Below are 27570 nucleotides of genomic sequence, written 5' to 3'. Positions count from 1 at the left end.
GTAAAGGCCGGCCTGGAGTGCTAATGACTTTTTGTGCCACAAGTCAAGAACTGTGACAAGTACTGTACACCTACATGTGATTTACACGCACGTGCACACCACCTATCTAGAACAATTCGTGTTAGTAGTCAATAGATTCTGTTCTGAACTTCATTTCTACCTATCTCAGAATTACTAGATTCTCATTTTGTTTGTCCTAGTTATTTACTGTTAGTACGGACACAAATCACGTACGTAGTTTGCCTCTGCGTAGGCGACTGTCTTCATGGTGTACGTACAGGGACTATTCTGTTCACGTGGACTATTCTGTTCATATTTGCTCCTATTCTGTTCACCGGGGACCATTTTGTTCACGCAATTTGAACCCACCCTAGCGTGGACTATCCTGTTCAATGTTCAAGGCGACTATCTTGTTCACAGGCGACTATAATTCTGTATGTTCACACTAGCCATACAGTGTTCACGGCGACTATCTCGTTCATAGACGACTATCCTGTTCACGACTACTATTCTGCATGTTCACACTAGCCATACAGTGTTCATGGCGACTATCCTGTTCATGTATCCTGTTCACATGAACAGGATAGTCCCCGGTGAACAGAATAGGAGCAAATATGAACAGAATAGTCCACGTGAACAGGATAGTCCCCGTGAACAGAATAGTCCCTGTACACATGCACTGCACGCGCTAGAATCAAATGTCTAGGACGTCGAACGTAACCGAGCGTCAATCGGTACCTCATAACACGCACACGGTTTGAACAAAGCAGTGACGTGATTAGCAGAATTCGGCAATTTACCGACCGGTTGTATCAAACGTTTAATGTTACGTTAATTAATACGAGAAGATATGTGTACTCTGCAAATTGGTGTCCTTCGATAATTATAAATAGTGCATATAGTACAGTATCTTCTAGAAAGAGTGTAAAGGGCAGACATCTAGTTGCATTGTCTCCCACGTTGTAATTTGGCCACTCGCCCCGTGTTTTAGTTTGTTTCACCATGTAGTATCTTCTGGAATCAGATTGGTTGTTATAATTAGACAGTCACGTATTAATTATAGAAACGCCTGCTCTGTGTTTTAGTTTGCTTCTGTTCAAGCGCCGCATCAGAGCTCTGGTCACTCGACAACTGCACTTTCTGTATCTAGAATTAATGTCTCTCACGGTTTATTTACCAGTCGTTTTTCTTGTAGCACTAGTGCCATCCAGCGCTGCCACTTGCACTACTAGCAGTTTGCCACCGCACGGTGGACTCAGATTCATTGGAACTGGATACAACTTACTGGATGGCAACCCACAAGGTGTGCACAGTCTGGGCGGCATTGACCCAGGATTTCGAGACACATATCGTGTTCTTCAACTAACTTATGATCAACAGAAGATATCACGAGACAGGCAGCACTCTGTAGCAGATCAAGTTAACACCAACGAACGGTTGAGCTGCAGTTCTTCTCACGAAAGAAGAGCGTACACGGGAGTGAAAGGTTATCAAAGCGATTTATCGCGTTCTGTCGACGCGAGCGCATCGGCATCATTTGCAGGTCTGGTCAAATTCTCATTTACTGAGAGTTACGGGTACAAAAGCATGTTACGAGAGTCTCAGAGTGAAAGAAAAGTGTACATGGAAAAATCACGAATTTGCAATCTTGGTAGTGTACGGTATCAAACTGAACTCGCTCAATGCCCGATCTCGACTGCCTCCCGGACTTCCCAGTCAGTAGAGAGAGAAATGAGTACACCCAAATTTCAACTATCTCCAGAATTCGAAGCTGCAGTTCACGCGTTGCCCATAGCCTCAGCAACCACTAGTACTGCCTCCGACGCATCATACTTCTCTTTCTTGGACACTTGGGGTACTCACGTTATCACAGAAATCGTTCTGGGAAGCAAGTACACTGAACAGTATGAGATGACAAGTGACAAAGCATTTAAATACTCGTTAGAGCATGATGCTATGGGAATTACAACATCTGCATCTGTTCTATCAGCACACGGGTCTGTATCACTAGATATCAACAGTTTGGTTCAAAGCGAATCATTTGTGTCTACATTTACATCATCTAAAAAGGTGATCCACACTGGAAGCAGCGTCTATTGGGACACAACGAGCAACAAGTGGATCATTCCAACTCCAATTAGACACGAACCCATCAAAATCACATTAACTCCAATCACCGAGTTTCTGTCATGTCGCTACACTGTAGATTCACGAGTGCTTGCCCATAAGAGTGCACTTGCCCGTGCTCTCACCGCTTATCCGTCCTATAAAAACTCTCAAGCACCACCTGATGACTCCTTGTTGACTCTCCCTGTTGCTTGGCCTAGAGGCACATATGGGTTGGTCAGACCCACTAGTGGTTGCCCAGAAGGCACTAATTCAAGATGGGAATTTGGTTGGAGAAAACACGACACAGAAGATGGTGACTCGAGCAATGAGTGGAGTAGTTCATACAGCTTATCTGGTTGGAAAGCAAAAAATGATATGCAATGGGAGTTCTGTATAAAAGTGTCAAATGGTGAAAACAAAGTCAATTATCAGTGGCCTAAAGGCACGTACTGCATTCTTAAAAAGGACTTTTGTCCAGACAACTTTGATGGCAGTGAGATTTACTGGGATGATGAAGACAGTGGAAATGCCAATCAACTAGGAGGCACTCTACCAGATGGAACCTATGATCGCAACACAAGAATGCACTTCTGCTGCAGACAAGATGGAAGTACTGCAAAACGGATCATTTTACCGACTAAGAAACCATTCATTCTGGTGGCAGCTACTCATAATTGTCAAAAGGTCTATAAAATGCATGTATCACATCAGTACTTTAAATGGGACAATGAAGACTCCCGCAATAAGGACAGTACTAGTCACCATGGATCATTTCCACATGAAGATGGAGGTACTAAGAATCACAAATTGCACTTTTGCTACTACTACAAGTACAACGCTAAATGACTGATTTCTGAATCAACGCTTTCAAAAAAAGCGGAACTGCAACTTTCCTGCAAGGTTTCTCATTGTTTAATTGTTCGACTACTTATATAGTGATTACTGAACTGTTTCTTGCTGACTAGCTGTGTCATTGTTGCTTCTTGCTTCTTGCTTGCTGATTTCTTAATTGTCAGTATCATAATTGCAGTTACAAAACAATGTTGTGAGATTGAAGCTTCCAAGTGTGCATATAGTATGAGAACTGCATGAGCACGAGCTGTCTAGAAAGATTGGCATGTTTAAAGTTTTAACAATTAGCTCTCAATGAGAGTTCCATTTTCACAATTACAACGTTTCTCTTGAAACTGTTATTCTTTTCAACTTGACTTGACTCACTTTCTCGAAAGCTTGACTTTTAGTAACTATATATCATGCAGCAGTTCATAAGTAAGTCACTGCCATTACACTAAACCTGGCCACTTTGGTTAATTAAGTTATAAAGTCACCAGCAGCCCTCACACTCATTGACAAATGTTGCATCCTGATTCAAATTATTGGTGACAAACCCTATCAACTAAAAAATAACTAAACAAAATCAATCAATCACTAAATTGACTAACGCATTCAAGTCAGTATAGACAATGCTGGACAACTGACCCACAGACAGAGATATCAATACACTTAATCTCTGCATCCTCAAATCTAGTCAGATTCACAATTCAACATAAAAATCTTAATAGCTATAGTTGGTTAATTCTCTAGTTGTAGAACCTTAGCCATTGATCAAAACAAACCTGGTAGAACAGAAGTATCTCATTAGATGAATTTAAGTCAGATTTAAGCCAATGTTGAGAAAGACACACTCACTGAGTCACACGCATGCACACACACGCACACATCACACATTTCACGCACAATCCATCAGGCAAGTGCTGTACTATAAACAAAAACATAGTTTCATACTAAAAACACGTAAAAATACTAAAGACATATAAAAATATGAGAGAACCGTACACGATACTAAATGCATTTGGAATTGAACAACAAACAAACACCATAAACACAAACATCGTCAACAACATGCAAAAATAGAATTTCCTCTACAATTACAACTCTCTTGTGGAGCTGGGTATGTTGACACTATCACCAGAAGTTGATGATTGTTATGGTTCCCGGAGCATCAGGAGATGCAGTTATCAGTCGTGTATCGTCTACCCACATCTGATGCAGTGATGTTGGATTACGATGAATGATATTGCACATCTCTCCACGCTATAATAGTTTAGTGTTTCAAATAGGCAAATTTGAATGCTTAACATGTAATTTTGTAAGCACCTCTGTGTCCCAGATGATTATTTTCCTCACGTCACCTCCAGTTACCAGTCGTGTGCGTGTCAAATGGAGGCAACGTACGATGCCAAGGTGTTCTTTTAACTCATGCAGACACAAACCTTAGGAGAGATACAACACATTGAGGTGCAATGGCCAGTGATGAATTGCACACACGCATGCACGCACACACGCGTGAGTGCACGCAATGACACTCACGCGCGCGCACACACACACACACACACACACACACACACACACACACACACACACACACACACACACACACACACAGACACACACGCACTCACACACACACACAAACACACAAACACACACACACACACACACACACACACACACACACACACACACACACACACAAACATACACAAACAAACAAACACACACACACAAACATACGCAAACAAACAAACACACACAAACACACACATAAACACACACAAACACACACACACACATACACACAAATACATAAAAACAAATAAACACAAATTTTTATTCTATTGATATTAATGAATTTCTACCTTGATGGTTCCAGACCCTCACACTGCTATCAGCAGAGCCGGAAGCAATCACAACATCATTGTATTGCAAGCAATACTAAAACAACCAAAACAGTCACAACCAATAATTACTAACAACAATCATTGTACACAGCAAATCCCACCCTTATAACTACTACATGTAATTAACATGCAGCTGCCAGCAAGTCTCTATTTAAGCAAGACTCCTATGCACATATTGCAGTATATACATACATACATACATACATACATACATATATATATATATATATATATATATATATATATATATATATATATATATATATATATATATATCGAAACCATTCCCCTCTTACCCCCTAAGACGTGGATTTATCCACACTATCACTACAACTAGTGTGTATGTCCCAATATAACTCCATACAATCTAACAGCAACCTTCTATATATCATCCTAGCATTATATGTCCAAACTTTTACCGATAATTGCTGTAAAGTGTTTTGCAGCAGCTGTGAGAACGAATAACTCAATACAGCAGCAATGCGTGAAAGAGATTGCCTTTATAATTTTCAAACTAGAATCAGTCCACAAACCATGAGTCTCCACAACCAGTGGATAGAAAACTCCTCCTGCTACCGTCACTTCATATTCATGCCAATGGTCTTTGCTGCATTCCGCAGCATCTGCAGCAGAGCCAGTTTTGGTGGTAGCTTTGATGATGTGTGATGAGTGTAGGCTATTGCACATTGTGACATCAAAATATCCATGCAGGCTTGCCTTCAAGAAATCAGGATGGTAGATGTCACCCTGTCGACTTAATTGCATCAATTAAAGTTGTAACATGCACTACTGTTTCCATTTGACAAGATTATTCTCAGTTAATAGAGTGTGGAAGATTGTGTCACAAAGTGCGTTGTGGTGTCTGATCTGGAGTGGATCGACCATGCTCACAACTCAAAAGGTGAACCCCAAAAGGATCGAGAATTTGACCACAAACGCATTTTACCAATTCAAGTGGAAAGGGAAACACAGGTATTCTCAGCCATAATCCAATTGCAAAACAGATTCATGTGGTGACATGGCAAGGCCTAAATGAGGAGTAGGTAATGCACACAACCAAGCACCAGCATGAGCAGAAGCAATAGTATTGAGTCTAGCCTTATCTCGAAGGCTGACAATCTCCTTTAGTGATGAACGTATAATTGAGTTAACCTGTTTGTGTATATCGTGTTGTGAAGCAGATGAGATTTATGGACAATCACCAAGCTGGTTGTGTAGACAATTGTGTGCTTCAGATTATATATATTTCACATTTTCTAGAAATTAATAATGACACTTGGTCAATGCAAATACGAATGTTGCTGTAAAGTGGTCATACCATCTAGGGAATAAACTAAATGCTACTAGAAATACAAACATCAAGTTGATGATCGAAGCAGCCAACTCACTTGTGGGCATCACATATTATTGTCTCTAACCCTTTCTGCCTCACAGCGCAATGGCAAGTGGCTGGGCCGCCTTCTTGCATATCTGTCTGCTCTACTGGATGCCTGACTGTTATACTGTGTTTATATATATCATTATTGTTATCCACTGTAATGTAAAACTCGATTTCTTACGATCTCTGCTTCATGACCGGTGAGTACGTGTTTTGTCTTGCCCGTTGTTGTGTCCCAGATACGAAGTGTAGCATCAGCACTGCCACTCACAACACGGTTTTCATCAAACTGACAGCAGTAGACAACTACAAAGAGTAACGAAGTAACACACTGTTGCATGTATGCGCGCGCACATGAACATGCACACACGCACGCACACACACGTGCATGCACACACACACACAGTGACACACACACAGTGACACACACACACACACACACACACACACACACACACACACACACACACACACACACACACACACACACACACACACACACACACACACACACACACACACACACACACACACACACACACACACACAATAACACTTAAAAAACTCAAGTTCCCAATAAACAGTTGCAATAAAGCAATCAAAAGCTAGTAATTATGTCAACAGGCTTCAACTCTAGTGTTGTTTAATGACATATGTACAGGGACTATTCTGTTCACAGAGTATATTCTGTTCATATTTGCTCCTATTCTGTTCACCGGGAACTATTTTGTTCACGCAATTTGAACCCACCCCAGCGGGGACTTCCTGCATGTTCACTGAGACTATTCTGAACAGGATAGTCTCTGCTATAGCAGCGACTATTCTGTTTACAGCGACTATTCTGCATGTTCACACTAGCCATACAGTGTTCATGGTGACTATCCTGTTCACGGCGTCTACGACTATTCTATTCACAGCGACTACGTATTCTGTTCACGGGCGACTGTTCTAGCTGTTCACAGCGACTGTTCTGTTCACAGCTTATTCTGTTCACAAACGTGAACAGAAAAGTCCCCGCTATATCGACTATTCTGTTCATGGTGACTATTATGACTATTCTGTTCACAGGCAACTATGCTGTTCACAGCGACTATTCTTGGAAATTAATTGAAGATTGAGACTTTGATCTAGCATTACAATTTCCTCATACATAATAAACAAAAACACATTTTATAATATTTAAATGTTGTGTGTGTGTGTGTGTGTGTGTGTGTGTGTGTGTGTGTGTGAATTTTAAAAGTACAGCTCGTCCTATATTTCTGTATCAGACAGAAATTGCCATGCATCGATTGATCTTAGACACAGATTCAAAAAAGTCTAGTGTTTTGAGTGTGGGAGAGGTTGCATAGGCTATTGTGTGCCCATCAAAAAAGCACTAAAGGCAGATCAACTTCCCAACAACCATAGAAGCAAAATTTCTCAGACATAAGATACACTAATGGGGTAGACACACTTATGACATGAGTTAACTCTTATCATAATTGTGTCTACCTAACTCATGTCATAATTGTGTCTACCCCATTGGTGTATCTCATGTCTGAGAAATGTTGCTTCTGTGGTTGTTGGGAACTCGATCTGCCTTTGGTGCTTTTGAAGGGCGCACAATAGCCTATGCAACCTCCCCCACACTCAAAACACTAGACTTTTTTTAATCTGTGTCTAAGATTGATTGATGCATGGCAATTTCTGTATGATTAGTTATTTAACTGAAGGTACTGTAAGCCTTCAATAGGGTGAAAGAAATTCATACATACGAGTACCATACTATAATAAATAAAGGACATACAGAAATGTACATTTAAAATTCACACACACACACACACACACACACACACACACACACACACGCACGCACGCACACACACACACACACACACACACACACACACACACAATTTAAATATTATAAAATGTGTTCTCTGTTCGTTGTGTATGAGGAAAACAGTAATGCTAGGTCACAGTCTCCATCTTCAATCAATTTCCCTACCCTAGATGACTTGCTGGTGCTTGCTTACCAGCAATCCCTGTTACCAATGCAATCTAATATGCATTGCACTATACAAAACACTATAGTTGCTGTAAATTTACTAGCTTCTTCCAACCACTTGCCAACCTTCTCTCACAGACACTGTACAGTATAGATATCATACTTATCTAGGAATTACATAATCACACATGAACAATCACAAAATTATTAGTTGTAGTACACACATTCCTATGATCTGTATACACCAGAGAGGATCGACCACCATAATGAGCACATTGGAAGAGTCTACAATATCATAGTGTTGTCAGCTAGCCACGCACCATACAGCCAGGCGTCCTAGCTAGATAGCTAAATTGAGCAAGAGCTAGAGTACGGTAAGTGTTGCGCATATGGACTGTTGACAATGAGCAAAAGTGTCTAGCTAGTAAACAGAATCTCTAGTTAAAATAACATGCAGATAGTCACCGTGAACAGAAAGTCCCCGGGTCGTGAACAGGATAGTCGCCCGTGAAAAGGATATAGTTGCTGTGAACAGAATATACGCGGTAAACAGGATAGTGGCTGTGAACAGGATAGTTGCTGTGAACAGAATTGTCCCCGCTATAGCGGAGACTATCCTGGAGACTATCCTGTTCACCGGCGACTTTTCTGTTCACGTGAACACAATACGCTGTGAACAGAGCAGTCGCTGTGAACAGCTAGAACAGTTGCCCGTAACAGAATACGTACCCGCCGTGAACAGAATAGTCGCTGTGAACAGGAGAGTCGCCATGAACACTGCATGGCTAGTGTGAACATGCAGAATTATCGCTGTGAACAGAATAGTCCCTGCTATAGCGGGGACTATCCTGTTCACCAGGACTATCCTGTTCACCAAGACTATTCTGTTCACTATTCTGTTCATGTAAACAGAATAGTCCCCACTACAGTGGGTTCAAAATGCATGAACAAAATAGTCCCGGTAAACAGAATAGTCTCTGTGAACAGAATAGTCTCTGTACAACATGCATTCAAGGCAGTTTACTGTACAAAGAGTAATTGTTGAAAGTCTACATTGTTGTAGTGCCTGCAGACGCAATGTACACGATGACAAACAAGCACCGAAAGTCTGCAAACATGTTTACATTACAATTTCCACCAAAACAACAAGATTCCCACTTTCGGCAAGAAAAGGAGAAACACTCCATCTGGACGACTCTAGAAATGTGAGGACATGCACAACAATGTCGTAAGGTTGTCAACACCAACTACAACTACAACCGGGCATGTGCACTACATATCATATCACTTATAATCCTAAAAGTACGTCTCTCATATAATTTGGTCACACTCTGCTTCAGAATGACATACGGGAATGGCGAGGTGGGATCGAGAGACTGGCTCGAGTCTGTATAAGTCTGTATACAACATTAACATTTAGTAACTTACTAAGTAAACCTAGTTGTGTTCTATTCTAAACTAACACGATTCTCTAAACACAATACATGGTGACAGGAGTCGGTTTCTAAGTCACGAATGGCCGAACAAGCAAAACAAGTTGGATTACCGAATGAGAATTGGGTGAATAAAGAGGGGAATTAAAAATGCACCACATGCAGCAACGGAAGTCATTTCAGAGTGACATACAGAGAATGCAGGGGCGGAGAGAGACAATTGTTCAAATCTACATGTTGTACCCTTTAAGGTAAACCACAGGATGTTAATTAGACATAAGATATCCCTAAAACATCCTGTCTGGAAGACAACATGCATACATGCATAGGTATATGGGCTATAGCAGCAAACCATGCATGAACATATTACTATAGTGATACACACTTAATTAATATGAGTGGGGCTGCGGTCTCATTGACTTGACTTGTTGAAAAAAGATTATGTTCTATAGGCAGCTAATTAAGTGTGTAGATCAGTTGGAGTAAAGATGTCTAGAATTTTAGAAAAAATACTGTGGGTGTGTGGATGTAAATGCGTGATTTGCACAGGACCCCTATGCGGAAAGATTTAATTGAGTGTGTGGTGTAATGTAGGAGTGTGAACTGTAGGTGCACCTTCTAGAGAAAGTATGCATGTTTCGAGCATACAGTAAAAAGATTGTCAGGGTTTGTCCCCAATTTGATATCTACCCAACTGACATCTGAGAATTCCATACTCTACACATGCACTCATACACTACAGCAAACATTTAAAAGCTCATGCAGTACAGCCCCTAACTACCAACACACACACACACACACACACACACACACACACACACACACACACACACACACACACACACACACACACACACACACACACACACACCACTTGCACTCAAACCATCAATTAGCTCGAACACCTACGCATGCAACCACACATTAATTAATTAGCGCCTCAGTACAACAACACATTCACGCAAACTGATCCACACTACTAGCTGCCCACGTAAAGCACAACGAATCAATAAGATCACAGCTAGCACATGCAGTTGATCACTTAGTGTGTGAGTAATGATGCATATTTATGTGTAGTAACTAGTTGCTGCGAGCCAATATGTTGTCTTCTAGACATATGAAGGATGTTTGAAGGATATTCTTGTCTTCTAGACATGAAGGATGTCTCAAGGATATCCTGTGTGGTTTATTATCTACTTTACAAGACAAAGCACCTAAAGGTTACATCAATTTCACAACTACTTGGTACATTTTCCTGCATATCTACCCACATGTCTATGCATAAAGATCTGAACTTGAGGACTGCTTCTGTTCCTATATAAGCAGCTTGAAATGATCAAACTAATCAGTCTACAACTGCAAGCAGTTTCTCTGCAATGGCTCTCACTGTTCAGCTATTGTTCTTCCTTCTCACATCGGTGATGATGAACTTTGCTGATGAAGCGTTGACTCCACATAGCAGTCTCAGATTCATTGGGATCGGGTACAATCTACTTGATGGCAACCCACAAGGTGTGCACGGTCTGGGTGGCTTTGATCCAGGATTTCGAGACACATACAGTGTTCTTCAACTAACTTATGATCAACAGAAGATATCACAAGACAGGCAGCACTCTGTAGCAGATCAAGTTAGTACCAACGCACGATTGAGCTGCAGTTCCTCTAGTGAAAGAAAAGCGTACACGGGAGCGAAAGGTTATCAATACGATGTATCTCGTTCTGTCGACACAAGCGCTTCAGGATCATTTGCAGGTCTATACAAATTCTCATTTACTTCGAGTTACAAGTACAAAAGAGTACTACAAGGGTCTCAGAGTGAAAAGAAACTTTACATAGACAAATCACAAATTTGCAACCTTGGTAGCGTACGGTACCAAACTGAACTCGCCCGATGCTCACGCGGCGTAGGTGGGACACCCAAATTTCAACTGTCTTCAGGATTCGAAGCTGCAGTTCGCGCGTTGCCCGTATCGTCAGCAACCAGTCCCCCCAATGCATATTTTTCTTTCCTAGACACTTGGGGAACTCACGTTATCACAGAAATCGTTCTGGGAAGCAAGTACACTGAACATTATGAAGTGACAAGTGACGAAGCATTTAGATACTCGTTACAGCATGACGCTCTGGGGATTACAACATCTGCATCTGGTCTATCAGCATCTGGTCTATCAGCATCTGGATCTCTCTCACTAGACATCAATAAATTGGTTCAGAGTGACTCATTTTTGTCTTCGTTTACATCAGTTAGAAAGGTGATCAAGATTGGAAGCAGCGTCTATTGGGACACAGTGCAAAACAAGTGGATCATTCCAAACGCAACTAGCCACGAACCAATCAAAATCACATTAACTCCAATCACTGACTTTCTGTCATGTCGCTACACTTCAGATCTACATGTGCGCAGCCGCAAGAGTGCGCTTGCCCGTGCTCTCACCACTTATCCGTCCTACAAAAACGCTCGAGTACCACCCGATGACTCCCAGTTGACTCTACCCATAGCTTGGCCTAAAGGCACATATGGGTTGGTCCAACCCTATAGTGGTTGCCCGAGAGGCAGTAATTCAAGATGGGATTCTGGTTGGAGAAAACACGACACAGAAGATAAGAACTCAAACAATCAGTGGAGTAGTCCATACAACTTAGCTGGTTGGAAAGACAGTAACAACATGCAATGGGAGTTCTGTATAAAAGTGTCAAATGGTCTGAACAACATTAATTATCCATGGCCTAGAGGCTCCTATTGCATTCTTAAAAAAGGCAATTGTCCAAACCAGTTTCATTACGGTTGGATTCACTGGGATGATGAAGACAGTAAAAATGCCAATTCACATGGAGGCACTAGAACTCTACCAGATGGAGAGTATGGACGCAACACCAGAATGGAGTTCTGCTGCAGACAAGATGGAAGTACAGCAAATCATATCGTTTTACCAACAAACCGACCGTTTATTTTGGTGGCAGCTAAAAGCCTTTGCCAAGAGGTCTACGGAATGCGTGTATCCAATCAGTGGTTTCACTGGGACAACGAAGACAAAAACAATGCAGACGATCACGGTGGATCTATTCCATATGAAAATGGAGGTACTCGGAATCACAGATTGCATTTTTGCTACTACTACAAGTAACTCTGAATGACTGAAATCAATGCTTTCATAGCAAGAACTGCACGTTCTTTAATTCTTTATAATTTTGTTATTGTTCTATCATTTGGCTACTTGTTGACTGCTTAGCTGCTTTCTTGCTGATTGTTGATTGTTGCTTGCTAGTAAAATTGGACTATTTTGATTATCATGATTGAAATTACAAAAGAGTGTTGTGAAATTGAAGCTTCTGAGCTTACTACGCTGCCCAAAAATGACATATGGCCGGTATGAATTTAACAAACTCTGAATTCTTTCACAATCACAATGTAGTAACTGTAACTTGTTATTGTACAAACTCGATAGTTCCGCAAACGTTCCCCCCCCAGATCACCCCCAAATCCCGTATGTACTAGATTCCTTCCCCTTAGCCCAAAAATCTACCCCAAACAACAATAATCAGCAAAAAGGCCAACAGCCACTACTCCTAGTGCTAAAGGTTCAGTCAGTCTGGTGCCTTGACGGTTCTCTGTCTCTCTCTCTCTCTCTCTCTCTCTCCTCTCTCGCTCTCTCGCTCTCTCTCGCTCTCTCTCGCCCTCTCTCGCCCTCTCTCGCCCTCTCTCGCCCTCTCTCGCCCTCTCTCGCCCTCCCTCGCCCTCCCTCGCCCTCTCTCGCCCTCTCTCGCCCTCCCTCGCCCTCCCTCGCCCTCCCTCGCCCTCCCTCGCCCTCCCTCGCCCTCCCTCGCCCTCCCTCGCCCTCCCTCGCCCTCCCTCCCTCGCCCTCCCTCGCCCTCCCTCCCTCGCCCTCCCTCCCTCTCCCTCCCTCCCTCCCTCCCTCCCTCCCTCCCTCCCTCCCTCCCTCCCTCCCTCCCTCCCTCCCTCCCTCCCTCCCTCCCTCCCTCCCTCTCTCTCTCTCTCTCTCTCTCTCTTTCCTCTCTCTCTCTCTCAGTTGGTCTACTAGTTACCTCAGTGATGGTTCCTGGCTTCCAGTCCCTTTCGGTAGCCGAATAATGGCTTACGTATACAGAACCTCTTACGTCAAAATGTCGCTTGTGTGATGTCCCATCATGCTGTTGTTTTGCTGCACTTGCTTGGCTGTGACATGGGATGTAATACCAGGTCGTACTACGTCTAGGCGCGTCTTGAACCTTCTTCCCAGCAACAATTCGGCAGGTGACACAACTGTCGATCGTTGTATGTGGTGTGGTACGGTATATGCCATCACGAATCTAGCAATCTTCACATCCAAGCTATCCCCATGTATTTTTCTCATAGCGGCTGTGAATGTTTGTACTGCTTTCTTGGCCAACCCGTTGGAGGCTGGATGATAGGGAGCAACGGTAATGTGAGGGACGCCATCGCTGTTCAAAATCTTGAAACTGGGAGCTTGTAAACAAGGGCCATTATCTGAAACAATGACATCCGGCAGACCATGTGTTACGAATGCTTGTCTGCACTTGATCATGACCTCTGCCGGTGATAGTTTACCCATGTTGTACCACCTCTATCCATTTAGAATGGGCATCAATCAAGATCAAAAACATGTGGTCCAGGAATGGGCCAGCATAGTCTCTGTGGATGTAGAACCAAGGTTTCTTGGGCCACTCCCAAGTATGCAGTGGAGCCAGGCGTGGATAGCTGCTCTACACAGCCCCTTCATCCGGAATATTCCAGGATGTGCTGAATGCAACTCGTCCAAATACACACACACACACACACACACACACACACACACACACACACACACACACACACACACACACACACACACACACACACACACACACACACACACACACACACACACACACACACACACAGTCGCTCGGCCTGGTGGTGGTACAATCACACTGTTGCCTAGCATCAAACTTCCCTCTTCCACAGCCATCTCCAGTCTCCAGTCTACTTTTGCATATGGTTCGAGTACCTCTGCAATCTTGCTGGGCTACCCTGATTGCGTGTATTCTTTGACTAGCTGGAAAACTGAGTCATCTACCGTCCAAGCTCTAATTTGTTTTGCTGATATCGGTGTGACTTACAACTGATCTAAGACATGTACTATTTCAGGTGAGTAACATCACTCTCTGGCGTCCTTAGCTGGTAGTGGCAGTCTGCCTAGTATAGTGCGTCTGCATTAGCATTCATTCTGCCCGGCTTGTATCAAAACGTATATTGGTAGGCTGCCAGTCGTAGGGCCCACCTCTGTACTCAAGCAGAGGCCATCGATGCTATCTGCCTATCCTCTCCGAATATCCCAATGAGTGGTCTATGGTCAGAATCCAAGGTGAAATGCTGTCCATAAATAAACCTGTGAAACCTCTTAACTCCGAACTGGACCGCCAAGCTTTCCCAATAGATCTGCGAGTAGTTTCGCTCCATGGTGGTCAATGACAAAGATGCAAACGCCTCTGGTCGTTCCTCCCCAATGTCAAATTGGTGTGAGAATACTGCTCCTAGCTATTCCCAGTGGAGAAGCATCACAAGCAACAATGAGTGGTAGTTTGAAGTCGTAGTGTGCTAACACTGGCGAGGTAGTGAGCAGCCGTTGCGACTCTCGAAAGGCTTTGTTGTGTTCTTTGGTCCACTCCCAGGGTGTCCTCTTACTTAGTAAGGCGACCAAGACTGTTCCGCAATTCTTGAGGAATTTGTTGTAGTAAGTGAACATACCCAAGTGCGCTTTCAGTTCAGTAGGTCCTTGTGGTTTGTGCGCCTAGAGTATGTTGATTCTAAGCATCAGATACAGGTTGTAGGTCTAATTTTGTAAAATATTTACCACCAATCAGTACACTAAATAAGTCACTTGGAAGCAGAATTGGGTGATGATTGAGTATGAAGTAAAGATTGAAGGGCTTGAAGTCTCCACAAATTCTAATGGCACCAGATGACTTGAGTACGCTGACAGTCGGAAAGGTACATATAGAGCGGTATAAACAAGTTCCAAAACACCTCGGTTTACCTGTCTATCTCATTCTGCTTCAATCTTTGTCCAAAGATGAATTGGCGGTCTTCTAGGTTACTAAAGGAAAAACCTTGAGTTCAGCATGTCAATCGAACATGGATGCTAAGACTCGACCCAGTCACTCTCCGCCGTCTTCATTCCCTGGAGCCGTCATCGAGGACTGACTATCCAGGGAATAACGACGGCGGAGAGCGAGTCTAATGCTAGCTGACTGACTGCAACACGTCATACAAGATCATCACCAATAACATCGCTGAATGTGTCTAGAACACGCTTTAACCGACATTCAAAATGCAACAAAAATTGCTACTTGTTGACTGTTGACTGGTCAAGGATGTGAGAAATGGACACACACACACACACACACACACACACACACACACACACACACACACACACACACACACACACACACACACACACACACACACACAATCCATCAGGCAAGTGCTGTACTATAAACAAAAACATAGTTTCATACTAAAAACACGTAAAAATACTAAAGCCATGTAAAAATATGAGAGAACCGTCAACGATACTAACAGCATTTAGAATTGAACAACAAACTAACACCATAAACACAAACATCGTCAACAACATGCAAAAATAGAATTTCCTCTACAATTACAACTCTCTTGTGGAGCTGGGTGTGTTGACACTGTCACCAGAAGTTGATGATTGTGATGGTTCCAGGAGCATCAGGAGAGGCAGTTATCAGTCGTGTATCGTCTACCCACATCTGATGCAGTGATGTTGGATTACGATGAATGATGTTGCACATCTCTCCACGCTATAATAGTTTAATGTTTCAAATGGGCAAATTTGAATGCTTAACATGTAATTTTGTAAGCACCTCTGTGTCCCAGATGATTAATTTCCTCACGTCACCTCCAGTTACCAGTCGTGTGCGTGTCAAATGGAGGCAACGTACGATGCCAAGGTGTTCTTTTAACTCATGCAGACACAAACCTTAGGAGAGATACAACACATTGAGGTGCAATGGCCAGTGATGAATTGCACACACGCATGCACGCACACACACACACACACACACGCACGCACACACACACACACACACACACACACACACACACACACACACACACAAACACTCACACATACACACACACACTCTCACGTGCGCACACACACAAAATGCAACATCACTATGTCTTAGTGACACGTGCACACTGCGTGATTACATGCACTCCTCTCAATCATTTGGCACTAGGAGAAGCTCTTGAACATGCATCTTCATTAATTAAAATTGATACCCTCGTTCAGTTCATGCAAATGTAAGCCGTAGACAAAGGCTCTAGAGACCAACGGTTTGATAGAGCCGTCAATCATGATCAGGTTCCGCCCATGGGAGGGGCTACGCAGTATACAATCGAGTTGATAGGCGTAGAGCTGTCATTATACGCTTTCTGCCAGGAATCATGGATGGACCACCTGAGTTGATGAAAGGGACGAGAGAACGCTTACGATACAGGGTAAGCTAGTTAGGTATGTGCATGATTAACAAAAAATCGATGTTCGTGGACTGATCAAATAACTGCATCGTGCATACTAATAGCTCTAGTTTCTCTAGGCAGAAATTAGATTGGCGGCGGATAGCCTTGGCAAGACCTGCTCTAGAGCAGACTTACAAAAGGCTTCTAAGGAGGTAAGCTTCGATTCAGATGTCAGTATGATCTCTTCGCGTGATCTCGATCGGTGATCTATAGCTAATATGCATATGTCTGTGGAAACAGGTTGTCAAAGTCTACTTTAGAGTAGGTCTTGCCCAGGTTATGGGAGACATGCGGGAGAGAATAAAACGGCGTGAGTATGACAGAGAGTAAGCGTACATTGTTTTGCACTGTTGTGTGCATCTTTTTCATAAATTTCGTCTCGTGCTTCGATATCTAGACGAAGACCTCGTCCTTCGACAGCAAATTCCGCCACAAGCTCGAGATCGTCTCAGCACTCTAGATCTGATCCATCTCTGCACGAACAGCTCCAGCCAGTTGGTGGTCAAGACGTAGATTTGGAACACCTGCAGCTGTCGCCAACTGCAACCTGTGAAACTATTTATACAGGTTTCTTCGTGCACGTGACAAATGCAATTCATTAACACAATAATTTCAATTCAGTTTGTTGCCATGGTAACAGGTGAAATAGATTATGCAGAGCTGGCGACAGCTGCAGGTACTGTAGCAACTCCAAGACAACAGGTGCTGCTGTTGCATCATGAGACGCGCTGTCCGGTGGCTCTGGGGTTTCCAGCTGACAACTTCCAAATGATAGGTATTCTACAAATGGATACTCTAGTATAGGGTGACTTATAATTATTAGACATCTTTTTTGATACAGATTCTTTTTTAATTGAAATCATTCAAATTATTGATGGGGAAATGATTATACCGGGAAGCAGAGGAAGAAAACTGGCATCAATGGAATTAAATGTATTGAGACATTAGCATCTCACTCGTGCTCATATTATCACTGATCTTTTCCTCATAGGAGAAAATTATATGGAAGAAACAAGATTGTCAAATAATTTAATTAATTAACTTGTGATTTGTAATTTGTGTTGTATGAATTTACAATAAAAGATTCTCTGAATTAGAATTATTTTCAACAATCTGTCGCGTTACCGCATGCATATATAACTGGGTAGTAAATGCTACGTATATGACAGTAATTGAAAAGTAATTAGGCTGTAATTAGACGTAAATTTTGCGTAAATGACCAGTAGATAAACCGGTTTTTGCAACGTCAATAGACGTAAGTTAGAGTAAATTGAGTCGTAAACCCTACGTAAAACAACCGTGAATGAGCCGTAATTGCTACGTAAATGATCGTAAATGAACGTAAAGTGGCCATTTACGAATAAATACGTCTATTTACGAGTAGCATCGGCGTAAATTACGGTAAATTACGATGATCGTAAATTCGATTTACGTGCTATTTACGTCGATTTACGAGCGTGCGGGCCAGTAGTGATGGCCATTGCCTAATTCATTCATGGTTGAAAGCTATGTCTCTCCGAGGGCTAGATATCAAGAGCGTCACGCAGACGCTACAAGATGTGAAGACCGAGATTTTGACCCATCTAGACGTGTACGGTGGATTTCTAGCAAATCGCGACGTCTGCCGTGAGCTGGAGGCATACTGTGAAGAAGGAAACTACGCAACGGACACAGTAGACCTCGTCATATACGCTCTGGCAGCAATACACAGGACCATGTGTTGTGTTGTCCATGTCTCTGAGCAAGGGACACTGTCTCATAGACTGATCAGTCCCGTCCGCAGCAATTCTAGAAAAGACAGCAGAATAGCTGTATTGTATATCAAGGAGTTTGAACATTACGAGGCATTAAAACAGCTTCCCGGAAAGTCGTCACCCTTGAACTACTGGGTACCTCCCGACAGTGACAGTGATTCGAGGGCTACAAGTAGCAGGTATGTATCTATACGAGTGCGTGTATAGTTACAATTATTAATATTGTACGACATGTCTAGCAAAACAAAATAGTATACCAGGTTGGCTAAAAGCATGACATGATGTTGTTTACAATGTAGGCTAGCAAAAGCAAACACGTTAGTCGAGAATCAGATCGACCTCACCAACAGCAGCGACGAAGACGTCGATAGCATTAGCGACAGCCCCCTTACTTCTGGAACACAAAGAGATGACATTCAGAACTCTCAGAGGTTCTTCCACGACGATCCGTTGAAGCCATTTTTCTCCACTAGTGTAGATTTCAGCGCAGCAGAAGAGTTGATACTAATTTTGACCAGACCACCGGTAAGCCGCGTCTGCCATGCCATGCATTTGAGATGCTCCAACAACGCTGTTTTCTTACTGGACACGTCAAAGTTAGACAGCTACTACGATTTTAAAGCAGACGACCTAGGAACGTGGAGAAACAATGGAAAGAAAGAAGCGACGTCATCAATTAGTGGTACCGATGTCACGCTAATTCGAAGCACCGTGACTTTAGAAGGCGCACAGCGGAGTTGCTGCGTGGTGGAGAAAAAAGCCCCCTAGTACTCTTACAATATCTATTTGAAGGTCAAGAGCACACTATTGAGTACGCTCCACACGGAAATAGAACGACCGATGACTATCCACACCTTAGAACGCGACAGAGTACAAAAGACTCAATTCGAGACGCGCCGAGTCAATCTCGCTTCTCTGGCCATCCCACTGACGTGTACGACCAGGTCTGTGAAGCCGCTGGCGGCGTGTTTCAATGCAACAGCAGCTCGGCTATGCCTAGAAACATCCAGCAGGTCTGGAACATCAACAGGCACAACAATGATGTCGTTGTAGAGAAAGACGAGCTATTTGCATTGATCAAGCAATGCAAAGAAGACGAAAGTTCCCAAAAGCCATTTCTTCGGTTTGTGCAAGGAGCTCCTTACCCTATGTGCTTTCTCGCCAATGATAGGCAGTTACACGACATCGTAAAATGCTGCACTAACCAAAATAAATTTGCTATTTTGGGGTTGGACACTACCTACAACTGTGGTGAGTTCTGGCTGACGACAACAGCCTACAAACAGCTGCAGTTACGAACCCGACGAGGAGGCAATCCTCCATGAATGGACCAGCACTTCTTCACAAGACAAAGGATGAGGCAGCGTTTCGCTACATGTCGTCATGTATGACTAGGCTATGCCCAGATATACAGAACGTACGTGCCGTTGGGACTGACAGAGACACGGCACTATTCAATGGCTTTTTACAGCAATTCCCACGTGCTATTCATGTTTTATGCAAAAAGCATATGGAAGACGACATCCAAAGAAAGCTGACCCGCCTAGGAATCACGGGAAAGTACAAAATAGACTTCATCAAAGACATCTTTGGATCAGCAGCTGAACATCAGTCCGGTATGGTAGACTGCACATCAGAATTCCGGCAAAAATTGGCTGAATTCAAAGACACTTGGGAAAGCAGAGAGCGACTGGCACGAGACAGCAATTCTTGCTCATTCTTTTCCTGGCTTGAAAAATACCAGACGAAGGATATAGAAGAGAAGATGTTACTCAACATAAGACGGAACGCAGGGTTAGGCGACGAGTTCTTTCTCAACAACGATGTTGAGAGTTCCCACCATGCTCTCAAACACTCCTGCCACCACAAATTGTCTGACTGGCCAACATTTGTGAAAAAATTACGTGAGCTTGTAGACAGACAACAAAGAGATGTGGAAAGGTCTCTTGTTAATACCGGCCCGTACAAACTAGCGCCACACTACAACAATTTAGAAGTCTCTGTGGACAGGTGGTTTAGTGACATGAGCGAAGAGCAGCGCGTACGTTACATCCAGCGTTTCTTGCTTCGTCCTCTCATTACTAGTCCTCGTAGTACTCCACCAGCTCAAAAGTCTGTGAAGATGCCCATGCCCAAGACATCCAACAGAAGCACTCTTCGGAAAAGGACAGCACAAGAGAACTGCCCAAGTTTGAAGACACAGGACTACCGCCACTCACTTACGCCGGTTCATGGAGAAACGCGCAGAAAATACTGAACACACCAAACAGTATTGTCGATGCTCCAGTTAATTCCGGTGGAAAAATGGTGATTAGCCTTACCACATCACAGCCTCATCTTGTCAAAACGCCAGGAACAGGTAAATTTGTGTGCGGATGTCAAGGTTACCGTAAATGCAATTTGTGTGCTCACGCAATTTCTACAGCTGCGTATATCTGCCAAATTTGGGAATTACTGTCAAATTTCCATAAAAGTGCGCGATCAAGCGACCTTATGGAATGCTCCAGCCAAGGGGCACCCAAACAGATAGGAAAAAAGCCAGAACATCAGGAGGGAAAAAGAAAACGCACCTGTTCTCCCAGAAAAACTGAGAGCATGACGTCTAGACAGCCAAGTGCCAACATCACCAGGGCAGCCAAGAAGTCCCGACCAGAAAATCCTTGCCAATCACGAGAAGACCGTCTCACGTACAAACTAAAACGGTTGAAAGGTACACGGGTAAAGAAATGCTACGGCTGCGGAGGTTCCATTCGTGATCCACCTCATGTACCTCCTCCACCCAATGACATGGTCTTCACTTGCAACGAGTATAGATTGTACCCCACTACAGACGGAACATTGAGATTCTCCATGAAAAAGGAAGCCACTCATTATCATTTATCCATTACTTGCATTCAACAAAAAAAACAAGAACTTCAATCCTCAAGATGTTGAAATATTAGAGGAAGATCGTAAACGATTTCTTGTAAGCCACAAAGAGCTCCTTAGAGTTATCTTGGGTGTTGACATGTAGCTTAGTAAAAGAACTGCTAAAAGATTTAGTTAGAAAAAGATTTGTTTTCAATTGTTGGGCAGACTCATTGATCCTAAGATCATTTTAGCGTAAACAAACAGCTAAGAACAGTTCAGGACATGCTACAATACAATGTTGTCAATTTTTTGCTTGCTGTTATCAAAAGAACTGTTTACATAATAAGTGCTAGACTAATTAATTAATACCATTCAAACACACACTTTCCTGTTATACTAGTTAAAAGGATTCCAAAAGCAGTTCCAAACACTGGTTCTAAAATTTATACACAATGAACACGTACGCGCGTACAAGTACATTCCCACACCTAATGAGGCCGTCAGTACTTTGCATGTTGACAATGCACTTCCCGCACCATTCTTACATTGACGAACCAAGATCCAGCAATTCCCGTGATCTTCACTGTCCTAGCAATTTTAATGCATCTTCATTGTCTGATACATGCGCAATAAAGAGCCTATCTGAATCCATACATATATCTCCTCTAGTCGATTGCGATGTGCTGCAACATACGTTGGTCGAAAGCAAGTACCTGCTTTATCTCCTAGCATCTAAAGACAGACGGAAGCACAAAGATAACTATGATAGAAGACAACACGTCACCGCCTTTCTTTCAAGGAGACCGCCCTATCGTCCATTCTCTAACTCGTGCTTCCAACTATCGCTTCACCACACACAATATGAACAGAAACATTTTACAAACAGACTCTGATGGAGAAACACAAGGCTGTCTATTGCGTTGGTCGCCTGGTTTCACTATCAAGTTGTCGCGCATGTGATCGACGTAGATCCAGACGACGTACGTGCTCGCACAGATGGAGATAGAAGCGGCTTCGAAGAGGCTTAGTCGCGCTGTTTCACTGAACATGACGATGTCATGAGGCAAGTCCGGAGACATTAGCACGTGAAGGTATGTTTATAAGAATGTGCGCATGTCTTTGAACTTGGAAAGCGCCAAAGTCCCCATTCCGTAGTCTGCAGTCTGCGTAGTCTGCAGTCTGCGTTTTACAGCAACCCTTCAACAAAGAAGACGACAACCGAAACCGATGAGAGGGCAGGATTGAAGTGCTAAAACGCTCTTTTACCCTTTGCAAAGAAAGTCGCTCGCTGCGTAGCGCGCGTTGACAAGGACTTGACGTTATCTAATTCAACTGTATCTAGGAGAAGCAGGGGTGAAGGTTCTAGCTGCTCTGATAATAAACAAAGTTCCTGCATTCGGTACAGCTGGTTGTACCAACGATGGCGTGCTGCACCTTGTGACGGTCAAGGTCAGGCAATGGTAGATATCAAACTAAGACAGAAACACCTGCACACGTCCTATTCAGAGCCAAGTAACAATTTAGGGGCCTTGAAAGGAAAGTATGGGCTGTTCCTGTGCGAGTTGGGAGAATGTGCTCACCGCAAAGCTCGAACATGGATGACGTGAATCGTCTGCTACATCCGTACGCGTGTGCATCAAGCCTGTGCAGTTGTGCTGCAAGACACTCAGGAGTTCAAATTCTTACGCTGGGAAGACTAGACAGTACCGGAGGGCTAATAGATGCCAACAGAGTGAGCTTGTCAGCAGAGAAAATTCAGCAGTTTCCGCTAATAACCGTTGCTGAGTCAAATAAAGGTCAAACGAATTGGGGGCCGTACGATATTTCCTTCCAACTCTCTCTCATGACATTATTACCTGCAGACTGCTGCTGCAAAGAAAAAGACTGTCTGACGAAAGGGGCGTTACCTCGACGCAATGAGCGTGCGCTATCTCTCCTGGAGAGTAGCAAACGGAGACAGTGATAGTGTTGTTGTGTTAGCTAGTCACCTTTAAACCTATCTCAGGTGTGAAGTTGCAGAATTACCTTTGCGTTTTCATGGGGGAGGTCGTGTCTGGTGAATGATGGTGGTGTCCGATGAATAGGGTCGCAGAGAAGGATCACGTTTACCGTCCTAGCATAACCGTTTCAAGCCTTTGGACGTCCCACGTCTGGAATCACAGTCTTTACTAATCCTTCTTACTGTGGGCTTTAACAAAGCTCAGTCTTACTTCGTTTACTTCTTGCACGGCTGTCCGATGATTGATGGTGTCCGATAACAGGGGCGTCGCTCTACCTGCATGTCAGTTACTTCGTTGACAGCTTCGATCTCTAGGTAAGTTTCCATTAGTCCGAGATTAGTCAACCACAACTGGAAAAGTTGAACGGTCACGTGCCCCACTTCCCACACGCTAACCGCAAATCTCGGATTGTCGTAAAGGTTTGACGTCACCCCGCTTGATGACGATCGGTGCATGTGTGCTGTACGTAGATGTGCAGTGGAACACCTCAAGTTGCGCGCGACGTACTAGGCGTGCATGTTCCTGCTCTGATTCGGACTAAACTTGGCCCTAAGAAGTTCGTTGCGCAATATTCCGACTAGATTAGATCGAATCTTCATCTGGTTTCTTCTAGCGGATTGTTCGACTATTGACGGTGTAGGAGGAGAATGCATGCCCATTAGAACGCGACTGTCGGAATACCGTGAGCTTTGAACAGAACGAAACCGGTCAATTAGCACAATTACCATACAATACAGTTTTATATCGACTGTAAACTCAGTATTCCGCTTACTATAACAATCCCTACACACGCGTATACGTATATACCGTGATCGATTTCCTACGCAAGTGAAGCAACCGTTTTTGGTGTTCATACAAATGGGTAGAGGCAGGAGAGTCTGATCAGTTGACAGTTGCAGCTTCTGTAGCTACAATGGCTATTACGGTATATCTGGCAGTTGCTTTTCTTGTGGCGATCATGCCACCCTACGCTGCTAGTTTGTCACCCGGTAGACTCATTGGAATTGGACACTCACCACACGATGGACTCAGATTCATTGGAGTTGGATATAATTTACTGGACGGTAACCCACAAGGTGTGCACGGTCTGGGCGGCTTCGACCCAGGATTTCGAGACACATACCGTGTTCTTCAGCTAACTTATGATCAGGAGAAGAGATCGCGAGACAGGTTACACTCTGTAGCAGATCAAGTTGCTGTCAACGAACGATTGAGCTGCAGTTCCTCTAGTGAAAGAAAAGCGTACACTGGGGCGAAAGGTTATCAACACGATTTATCGCGTTCTGTGGACACAAGCGCTTCAGGATCATTTGTAGGTCTGATCAAATTCTCATTTACTTCGAATGACAAGTACAAAGACGTGTTACAAGAATTGCAAAGTGAAAAGAAACTTTACATGGAAAAATCACGAATTTGCAACCTTGGTAGCGTACGGTACCAAACTGAACTCGCCCAATGCTCACGCGACGTAGGTGGGACACCCAAATTTCAACTGTCTTCAGGATTCGAAGCTGCAGTTCGCGCGTTGCCCGTATCGTCAGCAACCAGTCCCCCCAATGCATATTTTTCTTTCCTAGACACTTGGGGAACTCACGTTATCACAGAAATCGTTCTGGGAAGCAAGTACATTGAACATTATGAAGTGACGAGTGACAAAGCGTTTAGATACTCGTTAGAGCATAATGCTCTGGGAATTACAACATCTGCATCTGGTCTATCAGCATCCGGATCTCTCTCACTAGACATCAATAAATTGGTTCAGAGTGACTCATTTTTGTCTTCGCTTACATCAGTTAGAAAGGTGATCAAGATTGGAAGCAGCATCTATTGGGACACAGCGCAAAACAAGTGGATCATTCCAAACCCAATTAGACACGAACCCATCAAAATCACATTAACTCCAATCACCGAGTTTCTGTCATGTCGCTACACTTCGGATCTACATGTGCGCAGACGCAAGAGTGCACTTGCCCGTGCTCTCACCACTTATCCGTCCTACAAAAACGCTCGCGTACCACCCGATGACTCCCAGTTGACTCTACCCATAGCTTGGCCTAAAGGCACATATGGGTTGGTCAAACCCTCTAGTGGTTGCCCGAGAGGCAGTAATTCAAGATGGGATTCTGGTTGGAGAAAACACGACACCGAAGATGGTAACTCGGCTAATCAGTGGAGTAGTTCATACAACTTAGCTGGTTGGAAAGGAAGTAACAACATGCAATGGGAGTTCTGTATAAAAGTGTCAAATGGTTTGAACAACATTAATTATCCATGGCCTAGAGGCTCCTATTGCATTCTTAAAAAAGGCAATTGTCCAAACCAGTTTCATTACGGTTGGATTCACTGGGATGATGAAGACAGTAGAAATGCCAATTCACATGGAGGCACTAGAACTCTACCAGATGGAGAGTATGGACGCAACACCAGAATGGAGTTCTGCTGCAGACAAGATGGAAGTACAGCAAATCATATCGTTTTACCAACAAACCGACCGTTTATTTTGGTGGCAGCTAAAAGCCTTTGCCAAGAGGTCTACGGAATGCGTGTATCCAATCAGTGGTTTCACTGGGACAACGAAGACAAAAACAATGCAGACGATCACGGTGGATCTATTCCATATGAAAATGGAGGTACTCGGAATCACAGATTGCATTTTTGCTACTACTACAAGTAACTCTGAATGACTGAAATCAATGCTTTCATAGCAAGAACTGCACGTTCTTTAATTCTTTATAATTATGTTATTGTTCAATCATTTGGCTACTTGTTGACTGCTTAGCTGCTTTCTTGCTGATTGTTTGATTGTTGCTTGCTAATAAAATTGGACTATTTTGATTATCATAATTGAAATTACAAAAGAGTGTTGTGAAATTGAAGCTTCTGAGCTTACTATACGCTGCCCAAAAATGACATATGGCCGGTATGAATTTAACAAACTCTGAATTCTTTCACAATCACAATGTAGTAACTGTAACTTGTTCTTGTACAAACTCGATAGTCCCGCAAACAGTCCCCCCCCGGATCACCCCCAAATCCCGTATCTACTAGACTCCTTCCCCTTAGCCCAAAAATCTACCCCAAACACCAACAATCAGAAAAAAAGGCCAACAGCCACTACTCCTAGTGCTAAAGGTTCAGTCCGTCTGGTGCCTTGACGGTTCTTGCAGATTGCCTCAGCTATACTGGCCTGGATACTTTCGGTGTGTTGCCTCTCCCCATGTCCTGGTTCTCTGTCTCTGCTCCCTCTGTTTCATCTGTTCCTGCATCTCTAATGGTCCACTGCTACTCTCGGGTTGGTGTACTCCTAATTCTGCTAGTGTACTGACTAGGAGGTCGGTCAGTGTCTGTTCCGTACGTATCTCCAGTGCTCTCTCTCAGTTGATCTACATGTTTACGAACAGAGCCGCCTCCTTCCATTTGACATCTGTATGACACTGGTCCGAGGTTAGTTACCCCAGTGATAGCTCCTGGCTTCCAGTCCCTTTCGGTAGCTGAATAATGGCTTATGTATACAAAACCTCTTACGTCGAAATGTTGCTCGCGTGCTGTCTGACCATGCTGTTGTTTTTGCTGCACTTGCTTGGCTGTGACATGGGATGTAATATACCAGGTCGTACTAGGTCTAGGCGCGTCTTGAGCCTTCTTTCGTTGTATGTGGCGTGGTACGATATATGCCATCACGAATCTAGCAATCTTCATATCCAAGCTATCCCCATGTATTTTTCTCATACCGGCTGTGAATGTTTGTACTGCTTCCTCGGCCAAC

At 43.5% G+C, this 27570-nt stretch overlaps 6 protein-coding genes across 7 annotated transcripts; 3 read left to right on the top strand and 3 right to left on the bottom strand.

Annotated features, from left to right (window-relative positions):
• Positions 1-1105: 1105 nt before the first annotated feature.
• On the top strand, positions 1106-3165 carry LOC134178898 (uncharacterized). Its single transcript, XM_062645814.1, has one exon. The coding sequence runs from the start codon at positions 1156-1158 to the stop codon at positions 2953-2955; it is 1800 nt and encodes a 599-aa protein (XP_062501798.1). The 5' UTR covers positions 1106-1155; the 3' UTR covers positions 2956-3165.
• A 251-nt stretch (positions 3166-3416) lies between these two features.
• On the bottom strand, positions 3417-6637 carry LOC134178957 (F-box/WD repeat-containing protein 7-like). Of its 2 annotated transcripts, XR_009969731.1 has the most exons (5): positions 6410-6637; positions 4809-4884; positions 4267-4382; positions 3799-4203; positions 3417-3725 (listed from the first exon to the last, which is right to left on the bottom strand). XR_009969731.1 is itself a non-coding variant. In XM_062645869.1 (4 exons), exons 1-4 carry the CDS (start codon positions 6566-6568, stop codon positions 4075-4077), a joined length of 480 nt encoding a protein of 159 aa, XP_062501853.1. In that variant the 5' UTR covers positions 6569-6637; the 3' UTR covers positions 3417-4074. The 2 variants fall into 2 exon arrangements, 1 of the variants encoding a protein (XP_062501853.1); XM_062645869.1 differs by having other exon boundaries at positions 3417-4203.
• Positions 6638-10802: 4165 nt separating this feature from the next.
• On the top strand, positions 10803-13249 carry LOC134178681 (perforin-like protein 1). The gene has a single exon (XM_062645565.1). The coding sequence runs from the start codon at positions 11025-11027 to the stop codon at positions 12771-12773; it is 1749 nt and encodes a 582-aa protein (XP_062501549.1). The 5' UTR covers positions 10803-11024; the 3' UTR covers positions 12774-13249.
• A 389-nt stretch (positions 13250-13638) lies between these two features.
• LOC134179106 (uncharacterized protein K02A2.6-like) lies at positions 13639-14426 on the bottom strand. The gene has a single exon (XM_062646001.1). It carries the CDS (start codon positions 14217-14219, stop codon positions 13761-13763), a length of 459 nt encoding a protein of 152 aa, XP_062501985.1. The 5' UTR covers positions 14220-14426; the 3' UTR covers positions 13639-13760.
• A 1678-nt stretch (positions 14427-16104) lies between these two features.
• Positions 16105-22951, bottom strand: LOC134178816 (F-box/WD repeat-containing protein 7-like). Its single transcript, XM_062645719.1, has 4 exons — positions 22459-22951; positions 22293-22392; positions 16540-16655; positions 16105-16476 (listed from the first exon to the last, which is right to left on the bottom strand). The coding sequence occupies exons 1-4, from the start codon at positions 22534-22536 to the stop codon at positions 16348-16350; spliced, it is 423 nt and encodes a 140-aa protein (XP_062501703.1). The 5' UTR covers positions 22537-22951; the 3' UTR covers positions 16105-16347.
• Positions 22952-24417: 1466 nt separating this feature from the next.
• Positions 24418-26665, top strand: LOC134178781 (perforin-like protein 1). Its single transcript, XM_062645673.1, has one exon. It carries the CDS (start codon positions 24718-24720, stop codon positions 26476-26478), a length of 1761 nt encoding a protein of 586 aa, XP_062501657.1. The 5' UTR covers positions 24418-24717; the 3' UTR covers positions 26479-26665.
• Positions 26666-27570: the final 905 nt, after the last annotated feature.

This window comes from Corticium candelabrum, chromosome 4 (genome assembly GCF_963422355.1).
Source record: "Corticium candelabrum chromosome 4, ooCorCand1.1, whole genome shotgun sequence".
In the NCBI taxonomy this organism is placed as follows: Eukaryota; Metazoa; Porifera; class Homoscleromorpha; order Homosclerophorida; family Plakinidae; genus Corticium; species Corticium candelabrum.
This window is presented reverse-complemented; position numbering and strand designations above follow the sequence as displayed.

Excerpts from the sequence above, each read along its gene's own strand:
- LOC134178898 (XM_062645814.1), top strand. The coding sequence starts at position 1,156 with ATGTCTCTCACGGTTTATTTACCAGTCGTTTTTCTTGTAGCACTAGTG.
- LOC134178957 (XM_062645869.1), bottom strand. The coding sequence starts at position 6,568 with ATGCAACAGTGTGTTACTTCGTTACTCTTTGTAGTTGTCTACTGCTGT. Across the intron at positions 4,885-6,409 it reads CCGGTCATGAAGCAGAGATC|TATTGCTTGCAATACAATGA; the intron begins GTAAGAAATCGA and ends TGGTTGTTTTAG. Across the intron at positions 4,383-4,808 it reads GAGGGTCTGGAACCATCAAG|GTTTGTGTCTGCATGAGTTA; the intron begins GTAGAAATTCAT and ends ATCTCTCCTAAG.
- LOC134178681 (XM_062645565.1), top strand. The coding sequence starts at position 11,025 with ATGGCTCTCACTGTTCAGCTATTGTTCTTCCTTCTCACATCGGTGATG.
- LOC134179106 (XM_062646001.1), bottom strand. The coding sequence starts at position 14,219 with ATGGGTAAACTATCACCGGCAGAGGTCATGATCAAGTGCAGACAAGCA.
- LOC134178816 (XM_062645719.1), bottom strand. The coding sequence starts at position 22,536 with ATGCTAGGAGATAAAGCAGGTACTTGCTTTCGACCAACGTATGTTGCA. Across the intron at positions 22,393-22,458 it reads ATCGACTAGAGGAGATATAT|GACAGTGAAGATCACGGGAA; the intron begins GTATGGATTCAG and ends TAAAATTGCTAG. Across the intron at positions 16,656-22,292 it reads AGTACTGACGGCCTCATTAG|GTTTGTGTCTGCATGAGTTA; the intron begins GTGTGGGAATGT and ends ATCTCTCCTAAG.
- LOC134178781 (XM_062645673.1), top strand. The coding sequence starts at position 24,718 with ATGGCTATTACGGTATATCTGGCAGTTGCTTTTCTTGTGGCGATCATG.